This window comes from Coregonus clupeaformis, chromosome 30, assembly GCF_020615455.1.
Source record: "Coregonus clupeaformis isolate EN_2021a chromosome 30, ASM2061545v1, whole genome shotgun sequence".
Lineage (NCBI taxonomy): Eukaryota > Metazoa > Chordata > Actinopteri > Salmoniformes > Salmonidae > Coregonus > Coregonus clupeaformis.
The window spans coordinates 24,814,491-24,834,375 of record NC_059221.1 but is presented as its reverse complement, the minus strand read 5'-3'; the positions used below and the strand labels follow the sequence as shown (position 1 = coordinate 24,834,375).

At 42.6% G+C, this 19,885-nt stretch overlaps 1 protein-coding gene across 2 annotated transcripts in view; it reads right to left on the bottom strand.

Moving 5' to 3' along the window:
- Positions 1 to 19,885, bottom strand: part of LOC121546058 (plexin A3) — a 165,441-nt gene that overhangs the window by 71,201 nt on the left and 74,355 nt on the right. For both annotated transcript variants that reach the window (XM_045209508.1, XM_041857064.1), the window contains exon 5: positions 7,500 to 7,600. In XM_045209508.1, the coding sequence (XP_045065443.1) occupies positions 7,500 to 7,600 (101 nt within the window). The remainder of the gene's footprint in view (positions 1 to 7,499; positions 7,601 to 19,885) is intronic.

Genomic DNA, 19,885 nt, shown 5'->3' with positions numbered 1-19,885 from the left:
AGCCCTCTTCCTGGTGGAATGGCAGATATGTGATTTATGGTGAAACGTTGTCCCCCTGGGGTGAATGTCCCTTCAGCTGCTGCCTCTCTCTCTCTCTCTCTCTCTCTCTCTCCACACACACACACACACACACAGCCCCACCATGACGCCACGAGAAAGCCAGGGGATCAAGGACCTGCATTAGTGAGGTTCATCCTCTGTTCTCTGTGGGGACAAAATGGACTCACCACATCTTCAATTAGCAGGTGAGGAGGCCTCTGTAATATATGATCAAGTGAAATAGGGCTATAAACTGTCAGAGGAGAATGTAGTGAGGCGCTAAAGGCCCTAGAGGAACATGGGTGAGAAACGGGAGATTGGGGGCTCACATTAACCCTAAGAGAAAGCCACACGCTGAGCACATCACTTCATTTCAACTAGAGAACAGCCTTCTTTTTTTTGCAGTCCAAATTGAGTCATTCCTTTTGGCAGATAGGCTCCCTCCCTACATGCCCAATTCACCATTTCAGGTTTCACAAATTCTATTACCCTGCCCTCATTCAGTGTCCTCAAAGTCAAATTAATCCAAGGCCATGTTCACACAATAGTCTATACCACATTATGCTCAGAGCTCCCTGTTGATTCTGACTCTAAAAGGCAAAGTTTCACCTTGTTCAAATGATTAATTGGACGAAGCAGATTTAAAAAGCCTTTCATAACACATGTAAATCATCTAATAATAATGTCATTACATAATTCAAATGGGAGTGTTGGGGTTAACTGGGAAGCACTGGGACACAGAGACAGGATGAAGGATTAATTGAGCACATTCATTGATATGGGGAGGGTAGGGCCGTAACTGCCACTAAGGGTCTGGGTTAATTTTACTGTCTGCTTTTTTACTGTCCTTTTTTACTATAACCTTCAACCATGTTTCTCTGAAACACCGTCTCTCAAAGACATGTCCAGAATGTGCATTTGCGTTCTGCAAATGCTGGATAAAAGAAAGGCTTTTGTCAAGACAGCAAACATTGCAACTGTTCCATATTACATTAAAATCAAGAGCATATGATAGTTTCATGTAATAGAAGTTGCTCTAATTATATATATATATTTTTTAAATACGCTGACAATCCCAGTTTTATTTAAATCAAGGCAGAGGTACATCCTTTACCATTCAGTGAGCACTTTACATTAATAACTGAACAGATAATGACTTATGATGGCGTGCTGTCATTTCACGGTGTGCTTTCATCGTTTATAGAACATTAATGAAGTCTCTTGAGTAAGGGATGTTTCCACAAGATAAATACCACGAGACACCCTAACCAATGGCCCCCTCAACAGATACAATAGCAGAGAAATACACAAAATAAGCCTGATTTGAATCACACTGCAAGTCCATCTTCCAGTTTCCTGTTGTTGCCATGGACACAGATCATTTCCCAGGGTGCACTTAGTTTTTTTCCTCTACCCTGGCTCGACTAACATGATGGCTAGAGGCTAAAGAGCCATGGGGGAATAGCAGACAAAGCCCAGACAACAACAGGTAAAAGAAAGGAAGCAGGTCAAAGCTAGTCTCCCAAACCAGAGTGTGTTTGGCAGTTTCTTTTTTTGAAGAGCCATCACTCATGGCAACCCTTCTTCCCAAGGGAAGGGGAGCTCTGGCAACACAGATTAAGAATTAAGATTTAACAACCCACAACATTTCCCTGAATCCTTTTTCGGAGCATCACTCCCATATGCGTCAAAACAGTAACAAGACAAGCGATAAGTGCTTGGATAAATGTAGATATTACAGATCAGAGAAGCACATGATGATACCCACCACAGCTTTTATATGAAAAGTCATAAATCAGGCAGTGCATTCAAATTGATAAGTGCTTTAAATGAGGTCTCGAGAGTTACGTCACACCGACGTCCCAAAATAAAGCTCTATATTCGTGAAATGAGAGCAAGGGGGTGAATGGGGCCATTACAGACATCTGTGGTAAACACTGAATTATAAACCAGGTAGTTTGGGTCCTGGATACTGATTGGCTGAAAGCCAGTATATCAGACAATATACCACGGATTTGATGCAAAACAAAACTTGTTTACTGTTCTAATTCTGTTGGCAACCAGTTTATAATAGCAATAAGGCACCTCGGGGGTTTGTGGTATATTGCCAATATACCACGGCTAAGGGCTGTATCCAGGCACTCCGCTTCATGCCTAAGAACAGCCCTTAGCCGTGGTATATTGGCCATATAACACATCAAGCTTTATTTATACAGCACATTTCAGACATGGAATGCAACGCAATGTGGTCCTCTGTAGCTCAATTGGTAGAGCATGGCGCTTGTAACGCCAGGGTAGTGGGTTCGATCCTCGGGACCACCCATACGTAAAAATGTATGCGCACATGACTGTAAGTCGCTGTGGATAAAAGCGTCTGCTAAATGGCATATTATTATATTATATTATTATTGTGCTTTAAATGAAAAAAACTAATAAAAAACTATGAAATTAAAAGCTGAAATATTTACTACACAACAAACATAAGATAACAACAAAAGAAAGACACAAACTGAACGACTAAAAAGCACCCTGAGGAAAAGCAAAGCTAAAAAGATGTGTTTAGAAGATCTCTTTTAAAAATGTCCACAGTTTCGGCCCCACTCAGGTTCTCTGGCAGGCTATTCCAGAGGCTGGGGGCATAATAACTAAAGACTGCCTCTCCATGCCTCTTGGTCCTAGGTTTTGGGAAAGTTAAAAGGCCAGTACCAGAGGACCTACTGGGTACATAACTTAAAAGCATGTCTGACATGCATTGGGGTGCACAAGCGTGGATTGATTTAAAAATCAATAGAATCCTAAAATGAATTCCAAAACTCACAGGCAGCCAGTGCAGAGACCTTAAAACCGGTGTAATGTGTGCTCTCCATCTGGTCTTGGTCAGTACCCGTGCTGCAACATTCTGTATGTTTTGCAGTTGACCAATGGTTTTCTTGGGTAGATCAGACAGGAGAGCATTACAGTAGTCAAGCCTGCTTGTAATAAAAGCATGGATGAGTCTCCCTGTATCAGCTTGAGAGAGAAACGGCCAAACCTTGGCAATGTTGCTCAGGTGGACCACATCCACTCAGGCCTTATTGTTTAATGTAATTCAGCTGAAGTAGCTACCTCATGGTCAATCAAGCTAAACTCAGCAAAAAAAGAAACGTCCTCTCACTGTCAACTGCGTTTATTTTCAGCAAACTTAACATGTGTAAATAATTGCATGAACATAACAAGATTCAACAACTGAGACATAAACTGAACAAGTTGCACAGACAACAAATTTAATAATGTGTCCCTGAACAAAGGGAGGGTCAAAATCAAAAGTAACAGTCAGTATCTGGTGTGGCCACCAGCTGCATTAAGTACTGCAGTGCATCTCCTCCTCATGGACTGCACCAGATTTGCCAGTTCTTGCTGTGAGATCAAATAAAATCAAATTTTATTGGCCACATGCGCCGAATACAACAGGTGCAGACATTACAGTGAAATGCTTACTTACAGCCCTTAACCAACAGTGCATTTATTTTTAATAAAAAAGTAAAATAAAACAACAACAAAAAAGTGTTGAGAAAAAAAAGAGCAGAAGTTAAATAAAATAACAGTAGGGAGGCTATATATACAGGGGGGTACCGGTGCAGAGTCAATGTGCGGGGGCACCGGCTAGTTGAGGTAGTTGAAGTAATATGTACATGTGGGTAGAGTTAAAGTGACTATGCATAAATAATTAACAGAGTAGCAGCAGCGTAAAAATATGGGGTGGGGGGGCAGTGCAAATAGTCCGGGTAGCCATGTTTAGCTGTTCAGGAGTATTATGGCTTGGGGGTAGAAGCTGTTGAGAAGTCTTTTGGACCTAGACTTGGCACTCCGGTACCGCTTGCCGTGCGGTAGCAGAGAGAACAGTCTATGACTAGGGTGGCTGGAGTCTTTGACAATTTTCAGGGCCTTTCGCTGACACCGCCTGGTATAGATGTCCTGGATGGCAGGAAGCTTGGCCCCAGTGATGTACTGGGCCGTACGCACTACCCTCTGTAGTGCCTTGCGGTCGGAGGCCAAGCAGTTGCCATACCAGGCGGTGATGCAACCAGTCAGGATGCTCTCGATGGTGCAGCTGTATAATTTTTTGAGGATCTGAGGACCCATGCCAAATCTTTTCAGTCTCCTGAGGGGGAATAGGCTTTGTCGTGCCCTCTTCACGACTGTCTTGGTGTGTTTGGACCATGATAGTTCATTGGTGATGTGGACACTAAGGAACTTCAAGCTCTCAACCTGTTCCACTACAGCTGTTCAGATGTTACCCCACTCTTCCACCAAGGCACCTGCAAGTTCCCTGACATTTCTGGGGGGAATGGCCCTAGCCCTCACCCTCCGAATCAACAGGTCCCAGACGTGCTCAGTGGGATTGAGATCCAGGCTCTTCGCTGGCCATGGCAGAACACTGACATTCCTGTCTTGCAGGAAATCACGCACAGAACGAGCCTGCAGGAAGGGTACCACATGAGGATGTCTTCCCTGTAACCCACAGCGTTGAGATTGCCTGCAATGACAACAAGCTCAGTCCGATGATGCTGTGACACACTGCCCCAGACCATGACGGACCCTCCACCTCCAAATCGATCCCGCTCCAGAGTACAGGCCTCGGTGTAACGCTCATTCCTTCGACGATAAACGCAAAATCGACCATCACCCCTGGTGAGACAAAACCGCGACTCATCAATGAAGAGCACTTTTTGCCAGTCCTGTCTGGTCCAGCGACGGTGGGTTTGTGCCCATAGGCGACGTTGTTGCCGGTGATGTCTGGTGAGGACCTGCCTTACAACAAGCTCTCTCAGCCAATTGCGGACAGTCTGAGCACTGATGGAGGGATTGTACGTTCCTGGTGTAACTCGGGCAGTTGTTGTTGCCATCCTGTACCTGTCCCGAAGGTGTGATGTTCGGATGACCAATCCTGTGCAGGTGTTGTTACACATGGTCTGCCACTGTGAGGACGATCAGCTGTCCGTCCTGTCTCCCTGTAGCGCTGTTTTAGGTGTCTCACAGTACGGACATTGCAATTTATTGCCCTGGCCACATCTGCAGTCCTCATGCCTCCTTGCAGCATGCCTAAGGCACGTTCACGCAGATGAGCAGGGACCCTGGGCATCTTTCTTTTGGTGTTTTTCAGAGTTAGTAGAAAGGCCTCTTTAGTGTCCTATGTTTCCATAACTGTGACCTTAATTGCCTACCGTCTGTAAGCTGTTAGTGTCTTGACGACCTTTCCACAGGTGCATGTTCATTAATTTTTTATGGTTCATTGAACAAGCATGGGAAACAGTGTTTAAACCCTTTACAATGAAGATCTGTGAAGTTATTTGGATTTTTATGAATTATCTTTGAAAGACAGGGTCCTGAAAAAGGGATGTTTCTTTTTTTGCTGAGTTTATATCCCCCACAGGACTCAAAATAACCAACATCATAAAGGTCAGTATACTTTACAAAGGTTAGCATATTATTAGTTTCATTTCAGGACCTGTGACTGCATCCACTGGCCTAGAAAAGGTAATATCGAAGACATCAAAGAAACAACATTGAGTTTTAAAATGAAACACAACCTAAAGTTGAGCACCAAGTAAAGTGTGTGCTGTCTGAAAACGTGGCTCATTGACTGGGCTTGAATAGGAGATGCCCATTGTGGTCCATGGAAGTGAGTCATCCCAGTAACTTGAGCTACCTCCTGTACATGAATGAGCAGTCTGAGGTTGCCTGGCCTGGCCTGGCCTGCATCCTGCTAGGATGAACAAAACCCTGCTCTCTGTTTCTCATGGCCCCAACACTCAGATTCCACCGAGCATGCGACCTGAGTGTGTTGTCCCACAGAAGGAATGTCACCCATCTCAATCAACATCCCTTTGTTTCTCTGTTTGAGCATCAGAGGGGTTCAAGTAGACAGACAGACAGTCAGCCTGACAGACAGATACAGCCTGACAGCCAGACATACATTTTATATTTGAGTCATTTAGCAGACGCTCTTATCCAGAGCGACTTACAGTTAGTGAGTGCATACATTTTCATTACTGGCCCCCCGTGGGAATCAAAACCACAACCCTGGCGTTGCAAACGCCATGCTCTACCAACTGAGCTACACAGGACTGACAGGCAGACAGCACGTTGAAGCCACATAAAGGAGCAGAACAGGAGAGGATGGAAATAGAAGAGGATTGTGTCACACTCTGGGATGACGCTTCACCACCAGAGAGGAACAGAGGTTTGACATGTGAATCGGGCACAATTTAGCCATTCAATCTTCTCAGCACTTTGCTTGATCTCACACTAATTGCGCTATGCAGTGGTTGTCACAAGTTTGTGTAATTTTTTTTTGCGGGGAATACTGCATTAATATGCAAAGAAATGTCATTTTCAAACTAGTTTGGCAAAAATCTATGCAAATTATTCCATTATCAGTCCGAGATTCTAATCTTAATTAAATATTGTTATCTTGATGAAGGAATGGATGGTAGAGAGAAATATAAAAGGACTGAATGAAAATTCCACAATGGTCGTCATTCCACGAGGTCCAAGGCTTTTTTCCATCTACCTCTGAACATTATCTAGATATGCAACACAGGGAAAAATATTGAACTGCTGACACCAGGCCTTGGTGTGAGAAATGTCACATAATGAAACAATTTCAGGACTATAATTCATATAAAACCCATGGCTTGCTGTTTAAAAGGCATGTGCTTCAATTTCCTGGCCCCTTTATTTCTCTACCTTTAGAGTTACTTTGTTTTTCCGTTAATCATGGCCTATGTCAGAGAAAGCCCCTCCATATTGTGGCCATTACACTCAATAAATTAAAGGGTACACTATACAGCCACACATGCTTCCCCCTTTGCAGGCTCCCCTTCTCCCCCGTGACAGAACACAGCACTCTCTCATGACGTTCCCAGCCAATTCATCTACAGTGGGACTGGAGGAAAAATGTGCCTGATGACAAGTGAGGGAGTGAGGGAGGAGTGGCAGGGGGCCAGCAATATCTAGACATTTCCTGAGCTCCGACCTACCAGCTGCTGCCTAGGGGTCAGCCCAAAAGGGTCAACAGGAAGGAGCACATTTGGGGCAGCTGTCACCTGTCACTTCCTGTATGGAGCAGACCGGAGCGGACCAGGTGGACTGGGTGACAGCAGGCAGCTTCCCACTAGTTGGGCTGAACCCCGAACCTCTCAGTGGTCCATTCAAAGTTCAGAATATACAGGATGTATTACTGTTACTTTCCAACAGCATCTGGCCATCCTGATGTTTAACAGAGCCTCCATTATTCTCACTTTGATTGGTATCAAAATGTCACCTTGGAAATCCGTGCAGCCGCTCAGGAATCAATTAATATAGTTGGTATTGACTGAGGCAACTTGATCACACTAAAACAACCATGTTATTTGTTTTCCCAATATGTTCATCTACCCACAGAGAAGATAAGAGCATATGTAAAGTGATCCACTTACTTGTTGTGAAGTACACACCATCCACAGTGGGGGTCTCCAGAGCCCAGACAGGTCTTACAGGTTGTGTCCTGGCTACAGCTCTCCACAGGTAGCCTGCTCACCTGCAGAATACAACTGAGCTTAACATCTGGTTCAACCCAAACACACTCTCTCAGACTCACACTAGCACCGTTCACTGTGTTTTTCTCACCTTCTCAATCTTTTTTACACATACAGATGCGAAGCGAGGGTCAAACAAATCTAAATCCCAGCCATAACCATGAATTTGTCATGATAGCGTTTAGTTTACGTAAGATTTTCTGCTATGAAATTCAACTGAAAGTGGAAGTGTATTGCTCACAATTTTAATGGGTTTTGGGACACATCCGTGCTTCAATTACTAAATAATTTCCTGACATGAGGTCTGAATAAATTTATTAAACTGCAGTGACCAGTGTTAGTAAACATTTCAAACCTTTAAACGCTAGACGACTTATTCAACGTATCACCCAGGGCTTATGAATAGCAACAGAGTGACACAGTGCAGACTCAGTGGGGAGAGTCATTTACGGTCACTCCGTTGTCGTAAACATGCACTGTCTAACGGGTTGCCTTGAATGATGGATTTAAATAAAAATAAATGATGTTTTGAGTGATCATCCCCCTCCCTTTGGCAGTAAGTGAGGACATATATATATATATTTTTACATTTACAGATGTCACTGGGCAATATACCACAGCTACCCTTTCTCTGCATGTCAATCCTGTGCCCTTAAAGATCTCCTCGCAGCTTTCTTCTCTCCTAAAGTGCTGAAATGCTTACTATGAGAGGACCTAACCTCCTTTGATCGTCTTTAAAAATGAATTTCGAAACAGAGAAAAAAACAATCCCACCCAAAAGGGATGTGGCGTTGCCTTTCAAGTTGCTGCTGCTGAGTTCCTGGTTCCTGGCACTGCTGCAGTGGAGAGTGTTTCTAGCATTAGCATTATCACTAACCGCTAACCCTGGCAGGCTCTCTGACTCTGACTCTGTCTCCAGTGTCAGGGAGTCAGGCCGCAGGCTGTGGGTGGGCGAGGTGTTATGCCGAGCGCTGCGCTTCCTGTCCCATGCTAATTTATGCTGCAAAGTGCCAGCGCGTAAACACACCATCCCACCACCGACACCGTTTTATAATCCTCTGCCCTCAAGTCTCCGCTTATGGCAACGATGCTCGGTTCGGCTCGTAACATCCCACAAGGACCTTGCGGACAGACACCTCACAAAGGGATGGAATTAAACAAGTCAACTCTGAAGTGGAGGTCGATTCAAGCGACTAAAATCAAACATTTTATTAAATCGATAATAAAGCAGGCTGCCCACTGAAGACTAAGCTCTAAGCTCATATCCTCTTTATGTATAATCATGATGGTGTAATACTATACACTGTGTACATAACACTAGGAACACCTGCTCTTTCCATGACATAGACTGACCAGGTGAATCCAGGTGAAAGCTATGATCCCTTATTGATGTCACTTGTTAAATCTACTTCAATCAGTGTAGATGAAGGGGAGGAGACAGGTTAAATAAGGATATGTAAGCCTTGAGACAACTGAGACATGGATTGTGTATGTGTGCCATTCAGAGGGTGAATGGGCAATACAAAAGATGTAAGTGCCTTTGAACAGGGCATGGTAGTAGGTGCCAGGCGCACCAACTGCAACGCTGCTGGGTTTTTCACGCTCAACAGTTTCCCGTGTGTATCAAGAATGGTCCACTACCCAAAGGACATCCAGCCAACTTGACACACCAGTGGGAAGCATTGGAGTCAACATGGGCCAGCATCCCTGTGGAACTTTTTCAACACCTTGTAGAGTCCATGCCCCGAAAAATTGAGGCTGTTCTGAGGGCAAAGGGGGGGTTGCATCTTAATATTAGGAAGGTGTCCTTAATGTTTTGTATACTCAGTGTATATGCACAGTACTGTTAAAATTGGTGCATGAAAATAGCATCATCAACTGCCACACATCAATCTGTGTTTAAAGTGGGCCAGTGTGAAAAGCAGAGCGCTATCCTCAGTGGAGTTCATCTTTGATCCACTGTATTTACCTCCCTGGGTTGACAACAAGAGGGTCATTATGACAGCTGAGGTGCACTCATGCCAACCTGCCGTTAATGAAATATTCAAATCTCCCTGCTCTGCCGGGTCAGTGTTACCTATTCATTATTTATCTACCGCAATTCATTCAAATTTCACGAATACTAAAGACATAAGCAGGACGCAGGCTCTGTAGAGGGATGTACTGTATAGTAACCATAAATCACAGTGCAGGAGTTCAGCCACAGATTGCTGCAGCTTTAGAGAAGATGAGAAGATCCCAGTGGGCACACACTAGTTGAAGAAACGTTGTTTCCACGTCATTTCAATTAAATTACGTTGAACCAACATGGAATAGATGTTGAATTGACGTCTTTAATCAGTTACATACAAATATATCTTAATACACATCCTGTATACAAAACAAATCAATAAGGAATCATTTGACACACGCTTAAGCATCGGAGTGCCTCACTTTGAATTATTATGGAAAATATCAATATCTGGAGCAGACCTGTGTGGTTTTACTTTCCCATGCAAGAGGAAGTCCATTGTTTGAGTGAATGAGCTAGGCAGCATAGAGTGGTGCCATTCTCCATTTGTTAATTCTGGCCATAGGGGATCCTCCTCTCCTCTGTGAGTCTGTCCTCGTGGCCACCCCACCCAGGAGGGAGGGGTTGCTATATCCCTTTGATCACGCTCCCCTTCTCTCTGTAACATCAGTCTCTCAGTCTAACAACACTCTCTCTGTAACATCAGTCTCTCTGTCTAACATAGTCTCTCTCTAACATCAGTCTCTCTGTAACATCAGTCTCTCTCTAACATCAGTCTCTCTGTAACATCAGTCTCTCTGTCTAACATCAGTCTCTCTCTAACATCAGTCTCTCTGTAACATCAGTCTCTCTCTAACATCAGTCTCTCTGTAACATCAGTCTCTCTCTAACATCAGTCTCTCTGTAACATCAGTCTCTCTGTCTAACATCAGTCTCTCTCTAACATCAGTCTCTCTGTAACATCAGTCTCTCTGTAACATCAGTCTATCTGTCTAACATCAGTCTCTCTCTAACATCAGTCTCTCTGTAACATCAGTCTCTCTGTCTAATATCAGTCTCTCTCTAACATCAGTCTCTCTGTAACATCAGTCTCTCTGTAACATCAGTCTCTCTCTAACATCAGTCTCTCTGTAACATCAGTCTCTCAGTCTAACAACAGTCTCTCTGTAACATCAGTCTCTCTGTCTAACATCAGTCTCTCTGTAACATCAGTCTCTCTGTCTAACATCAGTCTCTCTCTAACATCAGTCTCTCTGTAACATCAGTCTCTCTCTAACATCAGTCTCTCTGTAACATCAGTCTCTCTCTAACATCAGTCTCTCTGTAACATCAGTCTCTCTGTCTAACATCAGTCTCTCTCTAACATCAGTCTCTCTGTAACATCAGTCTCTCTGTAACATCAGTCTATCTGTCTAACATCAGTCTCTCTCTAACATCAGTCTCTCTGTAACATCAGTCTCTCTGTAACATCAGTCTCTCTCTCTAACATCAGTCTCTCTGTAACATCAGTCTCTCTGTAACATCAGTCTCTCTGTAACATCAGTCTCTCTGTCTAACATCAGTCTCTCTCTAACATCAGTCTCTCTGTAACATCAGTCTCTCTGTAACATCAGTCTCTTTGTCTAACATCAGTCTCTCTCTAACATCAGTCTCTCTGTAACATCAGTCTCTCTGTCTAACATCAGTCTCTGTATAACATCAGTCTCTCTATAACATCCGTCTCTCTCTAACATCAGTCTCTCTCTAACATCAGACTCTCTCTAACATCAGTCTTTGTCTAACATCAGTCTCTCTCTAACATCAGTCTCTTTCTAACATCAGTCTCTCTCTCTAACATCAGTCTCTCTATAACATCAGACTCTCTGTCTAACATCAGTCTCTCTCTAACATCAGTCTCTCTCTAACATCAGTCTCTGTCTAACATCAGTCTCTCTGTCTAACATCAGTCTCTCTCTCTAACATCAGTCTCTCTATAACATCAGTCTCTCTGTCTAACATCAGTCTCTCTGTCTAACATCAGTCTCTCTGTCTAACATCAGTCTCTCTCTAACATCAGCCTCTCTGTCTGACATCAGTCTCTCTGTCTAACATCAGTCTCTCTCTCTAACATCAGTCTCTCTCTAACATCACTCTCTGTCTAACATCAGTCTCTCTCTAACATCAGTCTCTCTCTAACATCAGTCTCTCTATAACATCAGTCTCTCTCTAACATCAGTCTCTCTCTAACATCAGTCTCTCTATAACATCAGTCTCTCTATAACATCAGTCTCTCTATAACATCAGTCTCTCTATAACATCAGACTCTCTCTAACATCAGTCTCTCTATAACATCAGTCTCTCTCTAACATCAGTCTCTCTATAACATCAGTCTCTGTCTAACATCAGTCTCTCTGTAACATCAGTCTCTCTATAACATCAGTCTCTGTCTAACATCAGTCTCTCTATCTAACATCAGTCTCTCTGTAACATCAGTCTCTCTGTCTAACATCAGTCTCTCTCTCTAACATCAGTCTCTCTCTAACATCAGTCTCTCTATAACATCAGTCTCTCTGTCTAACATCAGTCTCTCTCTCTAACATCAGTCTCTCTCTCTAACATCAGTCTCTCTATAACATCAGTATCTCTGTCTAACATCAGTCTCTCTCTCTAACATCAGTCTCTCTCTAACATCAGTCTCTCTATAACATCAGTCTCTCTGTCTAACATCAGTCTCTCTCTTTAACATCAGTCTCTCTCTAACATCAGTATCTCTGTAACATCAGTCTCTCTGTAACATCAGTCTCTGTCTAACATCAGTCTCTCTCTCTAACATCAGTCTCTCTATAACATCAGTCTCTCTGTCTAACATCAGTCTCTCTCTCTAACATCAGTCTCTCTCTAACATCAGTCTCTCTATAACATCAGTCTCTCTCTCTAACATCAGTCTCTCTGTCTAACATCAGTCTCTCTATAACATCAGTCTCTCTGTCTAACATCAGTCTCTCTGTCTAACATCAGTCTCTCTCTCTAACATCAGTCTCTCTCTAACATCAGTCTCTCTGTAACATCAGTCTCTCTGTCTAACATCAGTCTCTCTCTCTAACATCAGTCTCTCTCTAACATCAGTCTCTCTCTAACATCAGTCTCTGTCTAACATCAGTCTCTCTCTAACATCAGTCTCTCTCTAACATCAGTCTCTCTCTAACGTCAGTCTCTCTCTCTAACATCAGTCTCTCTCTAACATCAGTCTCTCTGTAATATCAGTCTCTCTGTCTAACATCAGTCTCTCTCTCTAACATCAGTCTCTCTCTAACATCAGTCTCTCTCTAACATCAGTCTCTCTGTAACATCAGTCTCTCTCTAACATCAGTCTCTCTGTAACATCAGTCTCTCTCTAACATCAGTCTCTCTCTAACATCAGTCTCTGTCTAACATCAGTCTCTCTCTAACATCAGTCTCTCTCTAACATCAGTCTCTCTCTAACATCAGTCTCTCTCTAACATCAGTCTCTCTCTAACATCAGTCTCTCTCTCTAACATCAGTCTCTGTCTAACATCAGACTCTCTCTAACATCAGTCTCTCTCTCTAACATCAGTCTCTCTCTAACATCAGTCTCTCTGTAACATCAGTCTCTCTCTAACATCAGTCTCTCTCTAACATCAGTCTCTGTCTAACATCAGACTCTCTCTAACATCAGTCTCTCTCTAACATCAGTCTCTCTCTCTAACATCAGTCTCTCTCTAACATCAGTCTCTCTGTCTAACATCAGTCTCTCTCTCTAACATCAGTCTCTCTCTCTAACATCAGTCTCTCTATAACATCAGTATCTCTGTCTAACATCAGTCTCTCTCTCTAACATCAGTCTCTCTCTCTAACATCAGTCTCTCTATAACATCAGTATCTCTGTCTAACATCAGTCTCTCTCTCTAACATCAGTCTCTCTCTAACATCAGTCTCTCTCTAACATCAGTCTCTCTCTAACATCAGTCTCTGTCTAACATCAGTCTCTCTCTAACATCAGTCTCTCTCTCTAACATCAGTCTCTCTCTAACATCAGTCTCTGTCTAACATCAGTCTCTCTCTAACATCAGTCTCTCTCTAACATCAGTCTCTCTCTAACATCAGTCTCTCTCTAACATCAGTCTCTCTCTAACATCAGTGTCTCTGTAACATCAGTCTCTCTCTAACATCAGTCTCTCTGTAACATCAGTCTCTCTCTAACATCAGTCTCTCTCTAACATCAGTCTCTCTCTAACATCAGTCTCTCTCTGTAACATCAGACTCTCTCTAACATCAGTCTCTCTCTAACATCAGTCTCTCTCTGTAACATCAGTCTCTCTATAACATCAGTCTCTCTCTAACAACTCTTCAATGAGAACTCTGGATTATAGCTGTGAGTTTAGAGAAAAGTTGAATATTTAACTGCACACTAAACTGTACACACTTAGAAGAAACGGTGCTATCTAGAACCTAAAATGGTTATTCAGCTGTCCCCTACCTGGAGCTCTATGAGCTGCCTGGCGTATATATCTATTTATATATATTTATTTATAAATATATATTTATATATATATATATATACAGTTGAAGTCGGAAGTTTACATACACCTTAGCCAAATACATTTAAACTCAGTTTTTCACAACTCCTGACATTTAATCCTAGTACAAATTCCCTGTCTTAGGTCAGTTAGGGTCACCACTTTATTTTAAGAATATGAAATGTCAGAATAATAGTAGAGAGAATGTATGCACTCACTAACTGTAAGTCGCTCTGGATAAGAGCGTCTGCTAAATGACTAAAATGTAAAAATGTAGAGAGAATGATTTATTCCAGCTTTTATTTATTTCATCACATTACCAGTGGGTCAGAAGTTTACATACACTCAATTAGTATTTGGTAGCATTGCCTTTAAATTGTTTAATTGTTGGAAGAATTACTTGTGTCATGCACAAAGTAGATGTTCTAACCGACTTGCCAAAACTATAGTTTGTTAACAAGACATTTGTGGAGTGGTTGAAAAACGAGTTTTAATGACTCCAACCTAAGTGTATGTAAACTTCCGACTTCAACTGTATATATATATATATATATACCCTGGGGAAAAAAAGTATTTAGTCAGCCACCAATTGTGCAAGTTCTCCCACTTAAAAAGATTAGAGAGGCCTGTAATTTTCATCAGAGGTACACGTTAACTATGACAGAAAAACTGGGATTTTTTTTCTCCAGAAAATCACATTGTAGGATTTTTAATGAATTTATTTGCAAATTATGGTGAAAAATAAGTATTTGGTCACCTACAAACAAGCAAGATTTCTGGCTCTCACAGACCTGTAACTTCTTCTTTAAGAGGCTCCTCTGTCCTCCACTCGTTACCTGTATTAATGGCACCTGTTTGAACTTGTTATCAGTATAAAAGACACCTGTCCACAACCTCAAACAGTCACACTCAAAACTCCAATATGGCCAAGACCAAAGAGCTGTCAAAGACACCAGAAACAAAATTGTAGACCTGCACCAGGCTGGGAAGACTGAATCTGCAATAGGTAAGCAGCTTGGTTTGAAGAAATCAACTGTGGGAGCAATTATTAGGAAATGGAAGACATACAAGACCACTGATAATCTCCCTCGATCTGGGGCTCCACGCAAGATCTCACCCCGTGGGGTCAAAATGATCACAAGAACGGTGAGCAAAAATCCCAGAACCACACGGGGGGACCTAGTGAATGACCTGCAAAGAGCTGGGACCAAAGTAACAAAGCCTACCATCAGTAACACACTACGCCGCCAGGGACTCAAATCCTGCAGTACCAGACGTGTCCCCCTGCTTAAGCCAGTACATGTCCAGGCCCGTCTGAATTTGCTAGAGTGCATTTGGATGATCCAGAAGAGGATTAGGAGAATGTCATATGGTCAGATGAAACCAAAATATAACTTTTTGGTAAAAACTCAACTCGTCGTGTTTGGAGGACAAAGAATGCTGAGTTGCATCCAAAGAACACCATACCTACTGTGAAGCATGGGGGTGGAAACATCATGCTTTGGGGCTGTTTTTCTGCAAAGGGACCAGGACGACTGATCTGTGTAAAGGAAAGAATGAATGGGGCCATGTATGGTGAGATTTTGAGTGAAAACCTCCTTCCATCAGCAAGGGCATTGAAGATGAAACGTGGCTGGGTCTTTCAGCATGACAATGATCCCAAACACACCGCCCGGGCAACAAAGGAGTGGCTTCGTAAGAAGCATTTCAAGGTCCTGGAGTGGCCTAGCCAGTCTCCAGATCTCAACCCCATAGAAAATCTTTGGAGGGAGTTGAAAGTCCGTGTTGTCCAGCGACAGCCCCAAAACATCACTGCTCTAGAGGAGATCTGCATGGAGGAATGGGCCAAAATACCAGCAACAGTGTGTGAAAACCTTGTGAAGACTTACAGCAAACATTTGACCTGTGTCATTGCCAACAAAGGGTATATAACAAAATATTGAGAAACTTTTGTTATTGACCAAATACTTATTTTCCACATAAAAAATCCTACAGTGTGATTTTCTGGATTTTTTTTCCTCATTTTGTCTGTCATAGTTGACGTGTACCTATGATGAAAATTACAGGCCTCTCTCATCTTTTTAAGTGGGAGAACTTGCACAATTGGTGGCTGACTAAATACTTTTTTCCCCCACTGTATATATATATATATATATATATATATATATATTTATATATTTATATATCTCTAATTATATATATATATATTTATTTATATATCTAAATATATATATATATATTTATATTTATCTATTTATATATATATATATCTATTTATATATTTATAAAACTCTATTTATTTATATATTTATATATGTATTATATACACTGCTCAAAAAAATAAAGGGAACACTTAAACAACACAATGTAACTCCAAGTCAATCACACTTCTGTGAAATCAAACTGTCCACTTAGGAAGCAACACTAATGACAATACATTTCACATGCTGTTGTGCAAATGGAATAGACAACAGGTGGAAATTATAGGCAATTAGCAAGACACCCCCAATAAAGGACTGGTTTTGCAGGTGGTGACCACAGACCACTTCTCAGTTCCTATGCTTCCTGGCTGATGTTTTGGTCACTTTTGAATGCTGGCGGTGCTTTCACTCTAGTGGTAGCATGAGACGGAGTCTACAACCCACACAAGTGGCTCAGGTAGTGCAGCTCATCCAGGATGGCACATCAATGCAAGCTGTGGCAAGAAGGTTTGCTGTGTCTGTCAGCGTAGTGTCCAGAGCATGGAGGAACTACCAGGAGACAGGCCAGTACATCAGGAGACGTGGAGGAGGCCGTAGGAGGGCAACAACCCAGCAGCAGGACTGCTACCTCCGCCTTTGTGCAAGGAGGAGCAGGAGGAGCACTGCCAGAGCCCTGCAAAATGACCTCCAGCAGGCCACAAATGTGCATGTGTCTGCTCAAACGGTCAGAAACAGACTCCATGAGGGTGGTATGAGGGCCCGACATCCACAGGTGGGGGTTGTGCTTACAGAGAACACCAAGATTGGCAAATTCGCCACTGGCGCCCTGTGCTCTTCACAGATGAAAGCAGGTTCACACTGAGCACATGTGACAGACGTGACAGAGTCTGGAGACGCCGTGGAGAACGTTCTGCTGCCTGCAACATCTTCCAGCATGACCGGTTTGGCGGTGGGTCAGTCATGGTGTGGGGTGGCATTTCTTTGGGGGGCCGCACAGCCCTCCATGTGCTCGTCAGAGGTAGCCTGACTGCCATTAGGTACCGAGATGAGATCCTCAGACCCCTTGTGAGACCATATGCTGGTGCGGTTGGCCCTGGGTTCCTCCTAATGCAAGACAATGCTAGACCTCATGTGGCTGGAGTGTGTCAGCAGTTCCTGCAAGAGGAAGGCATTGATGCTATGGACTAGCCCGCCCGTTCCCCAGACCTGAATCCAATTGAGCACATCTGGGACATCATGTCTCGCTCCATCCACCAACGCCACGTTGCACCACAGACTGTCCAGGAGTTGGCGGATGCTTTAGTCCAGGTTTGGGAGGAGATCCCTCAGGAGACCATCCGCCACCTCATCAGGAGCATGCCCAGGTGTTGTAGGGAGGTCATACAGGCACGTGGAGGCCACACACACTACTGAGCCTCATTTTGACTTGTTTTAAGGACATTACATCAAAGTTGGATCAGCCTGTAGTGTGGTTTCCCACTTTAATTTTGAGGGTGACTCCAAATCCAGACCTCCATGGGTTGATACATTTGATTTCCATTGATAATTTTTGTGTGATTTTGTTGTCAGCACATTCAACTATGTAAAGAAAAAAGTATTTAATAAGACTATTTCATTCATTCAGATCTAGGATGTGTTATTTTAGTGTTCCCTTTATTTTTTTGAGCAGTGTATATATTTATATATACACTACCAGTCAAAAGTTTGGACACACCTACTCATTCAAAGGTTTTTCTTTATTTTTACTATTTTCTACATTGTAAAATAATAGTGAAGACATCATAACTATGAAATAACACATATGGAATCATGTAGTAACCAAAAAAGTGTTAAACAAATATTTTATATTTGAGATTCTTCAAATAGCCACCCTTTGCCTTGATGACAGCTTTGCACACACTTGGCATTCTCTCAACCAGCTTCACCTGGAATGTTTTTCCAACAGTCTTGAAGTAGTTCCCACATATGCCGAGCACTTGTTGGCTGCTTTTCCTTCACTCTGCCGTCCGACTCATCCCAAACCATCTCAATTTGGTTGAGGTCGGAGGATTGTGGAGGCCAGGTCATCTGATGCAGCAATCCATCACTCTCCTTCTTGGTCAAATAGCCCTTACACAGCCTGGAGGTGGGTTGGGTCATTGTCCTGTTGAAAAACAAATGATAGTCCCACTAAGCCCAAACCAGATGGGATGGCGTATCGCTGCAGAATGCTGTGGTAGCCATGCTGGTTAAGTGTGCCTTGAATTCTAAATAAATCACAGACAGTGTCACCAGCAAAGCACCCCCACACCATAACACCTCCTCCATACTTTACGGTGGGAACCACACATGCGTCTCACAAAGACACGGCGGTTGGAACCAAAAATCTCCAATTTGGACTCCAGACCAAAGGACACATTTCCACCGGTCTAATGTCCATTGCTCGTATTTCTTGGCCCAAGCAAGTCTCTTCTTATTATTGGTGTCCTTTAGTAGTGGTTTCTCTGCAGCAATTCGACCATGAAGGCCTGATTCACACAGTCTCCTCTGAACAGTTGATGTTGAGATGTGTCTGTTACTTGAACTCTGTGAAGCATTTAGTTGGGCTGCAATTTCTGAGGCTGGTAACTCTAATAAACTTACCCTCTGCAGCAGAGGTAACTCTTGGTCTTCCATTCCTGTGGCGGTCCTCATGAGAGCCAGTTTCATCATAGCGCTTGATTGTTTTTGCGACTGCACTTGAAGAAACTTCAAAGTTCTTGACATTTTCCATATTGACTGACCTTCATGTCTTAAAGTAATGATGGACTGTCGTCTCTCTTTGCTTATTTGAGCTGTTCTTGCCATAATATGGACTTGGTCTTTTACCAAATAGGGCTATCTTCTGTATACCCCCCTACCTTGTCACAACACAACTGATTGGCTCAAACGCATTAAGAAGGAAAGACATTCCACAAATTAACTTTTAAGAAGGCACACCTGTTAATTGAAATGCATTCCAGGTGACCACCTCATGAAGCTGGTTGAGAGAATGCCAAGAGTTTGCAAAGCTGTCATCAAGGCAAAGAGTGGCTATTTGAAGAATCTCAAATATAAAATATATTTTCATTTGTTTAACACTTTTTTGGTTACTACATGATTCCATATGTGTTATTTCATAGTTTTGATGTCTTCACTATTATTCTACAATGTAAAAAATAGTAAAAATAAAGAAAAGCCCTTGAATGAGTAGGCGTTCTAAAACATTTGACCGGTAGTGTATATATATCTATTTATATAACACTGCACCAAAATCATATCTCTTCATTTTGACTACGCAGACTTTTTCCAAATCAACAGACAAGTCTTCTCATTGGAGGGCTGTCTCTCTTTACTTCGTTCTTTCTGAGACATGCATTCTGACGGTAGAAAGTGAAAGGCTAAAGATCAAATCTTTGTGATAACTGTACAACGACAGCAATTCATCCTTCCTTTCAATAGATTGCTCAGTTATGAAGAAAACAAATAACCTGATAGACGTATTATGCAGGGAAACGGCATCATTATTGTGTGCAGCTGTATGTACTGTATGTATGAGGC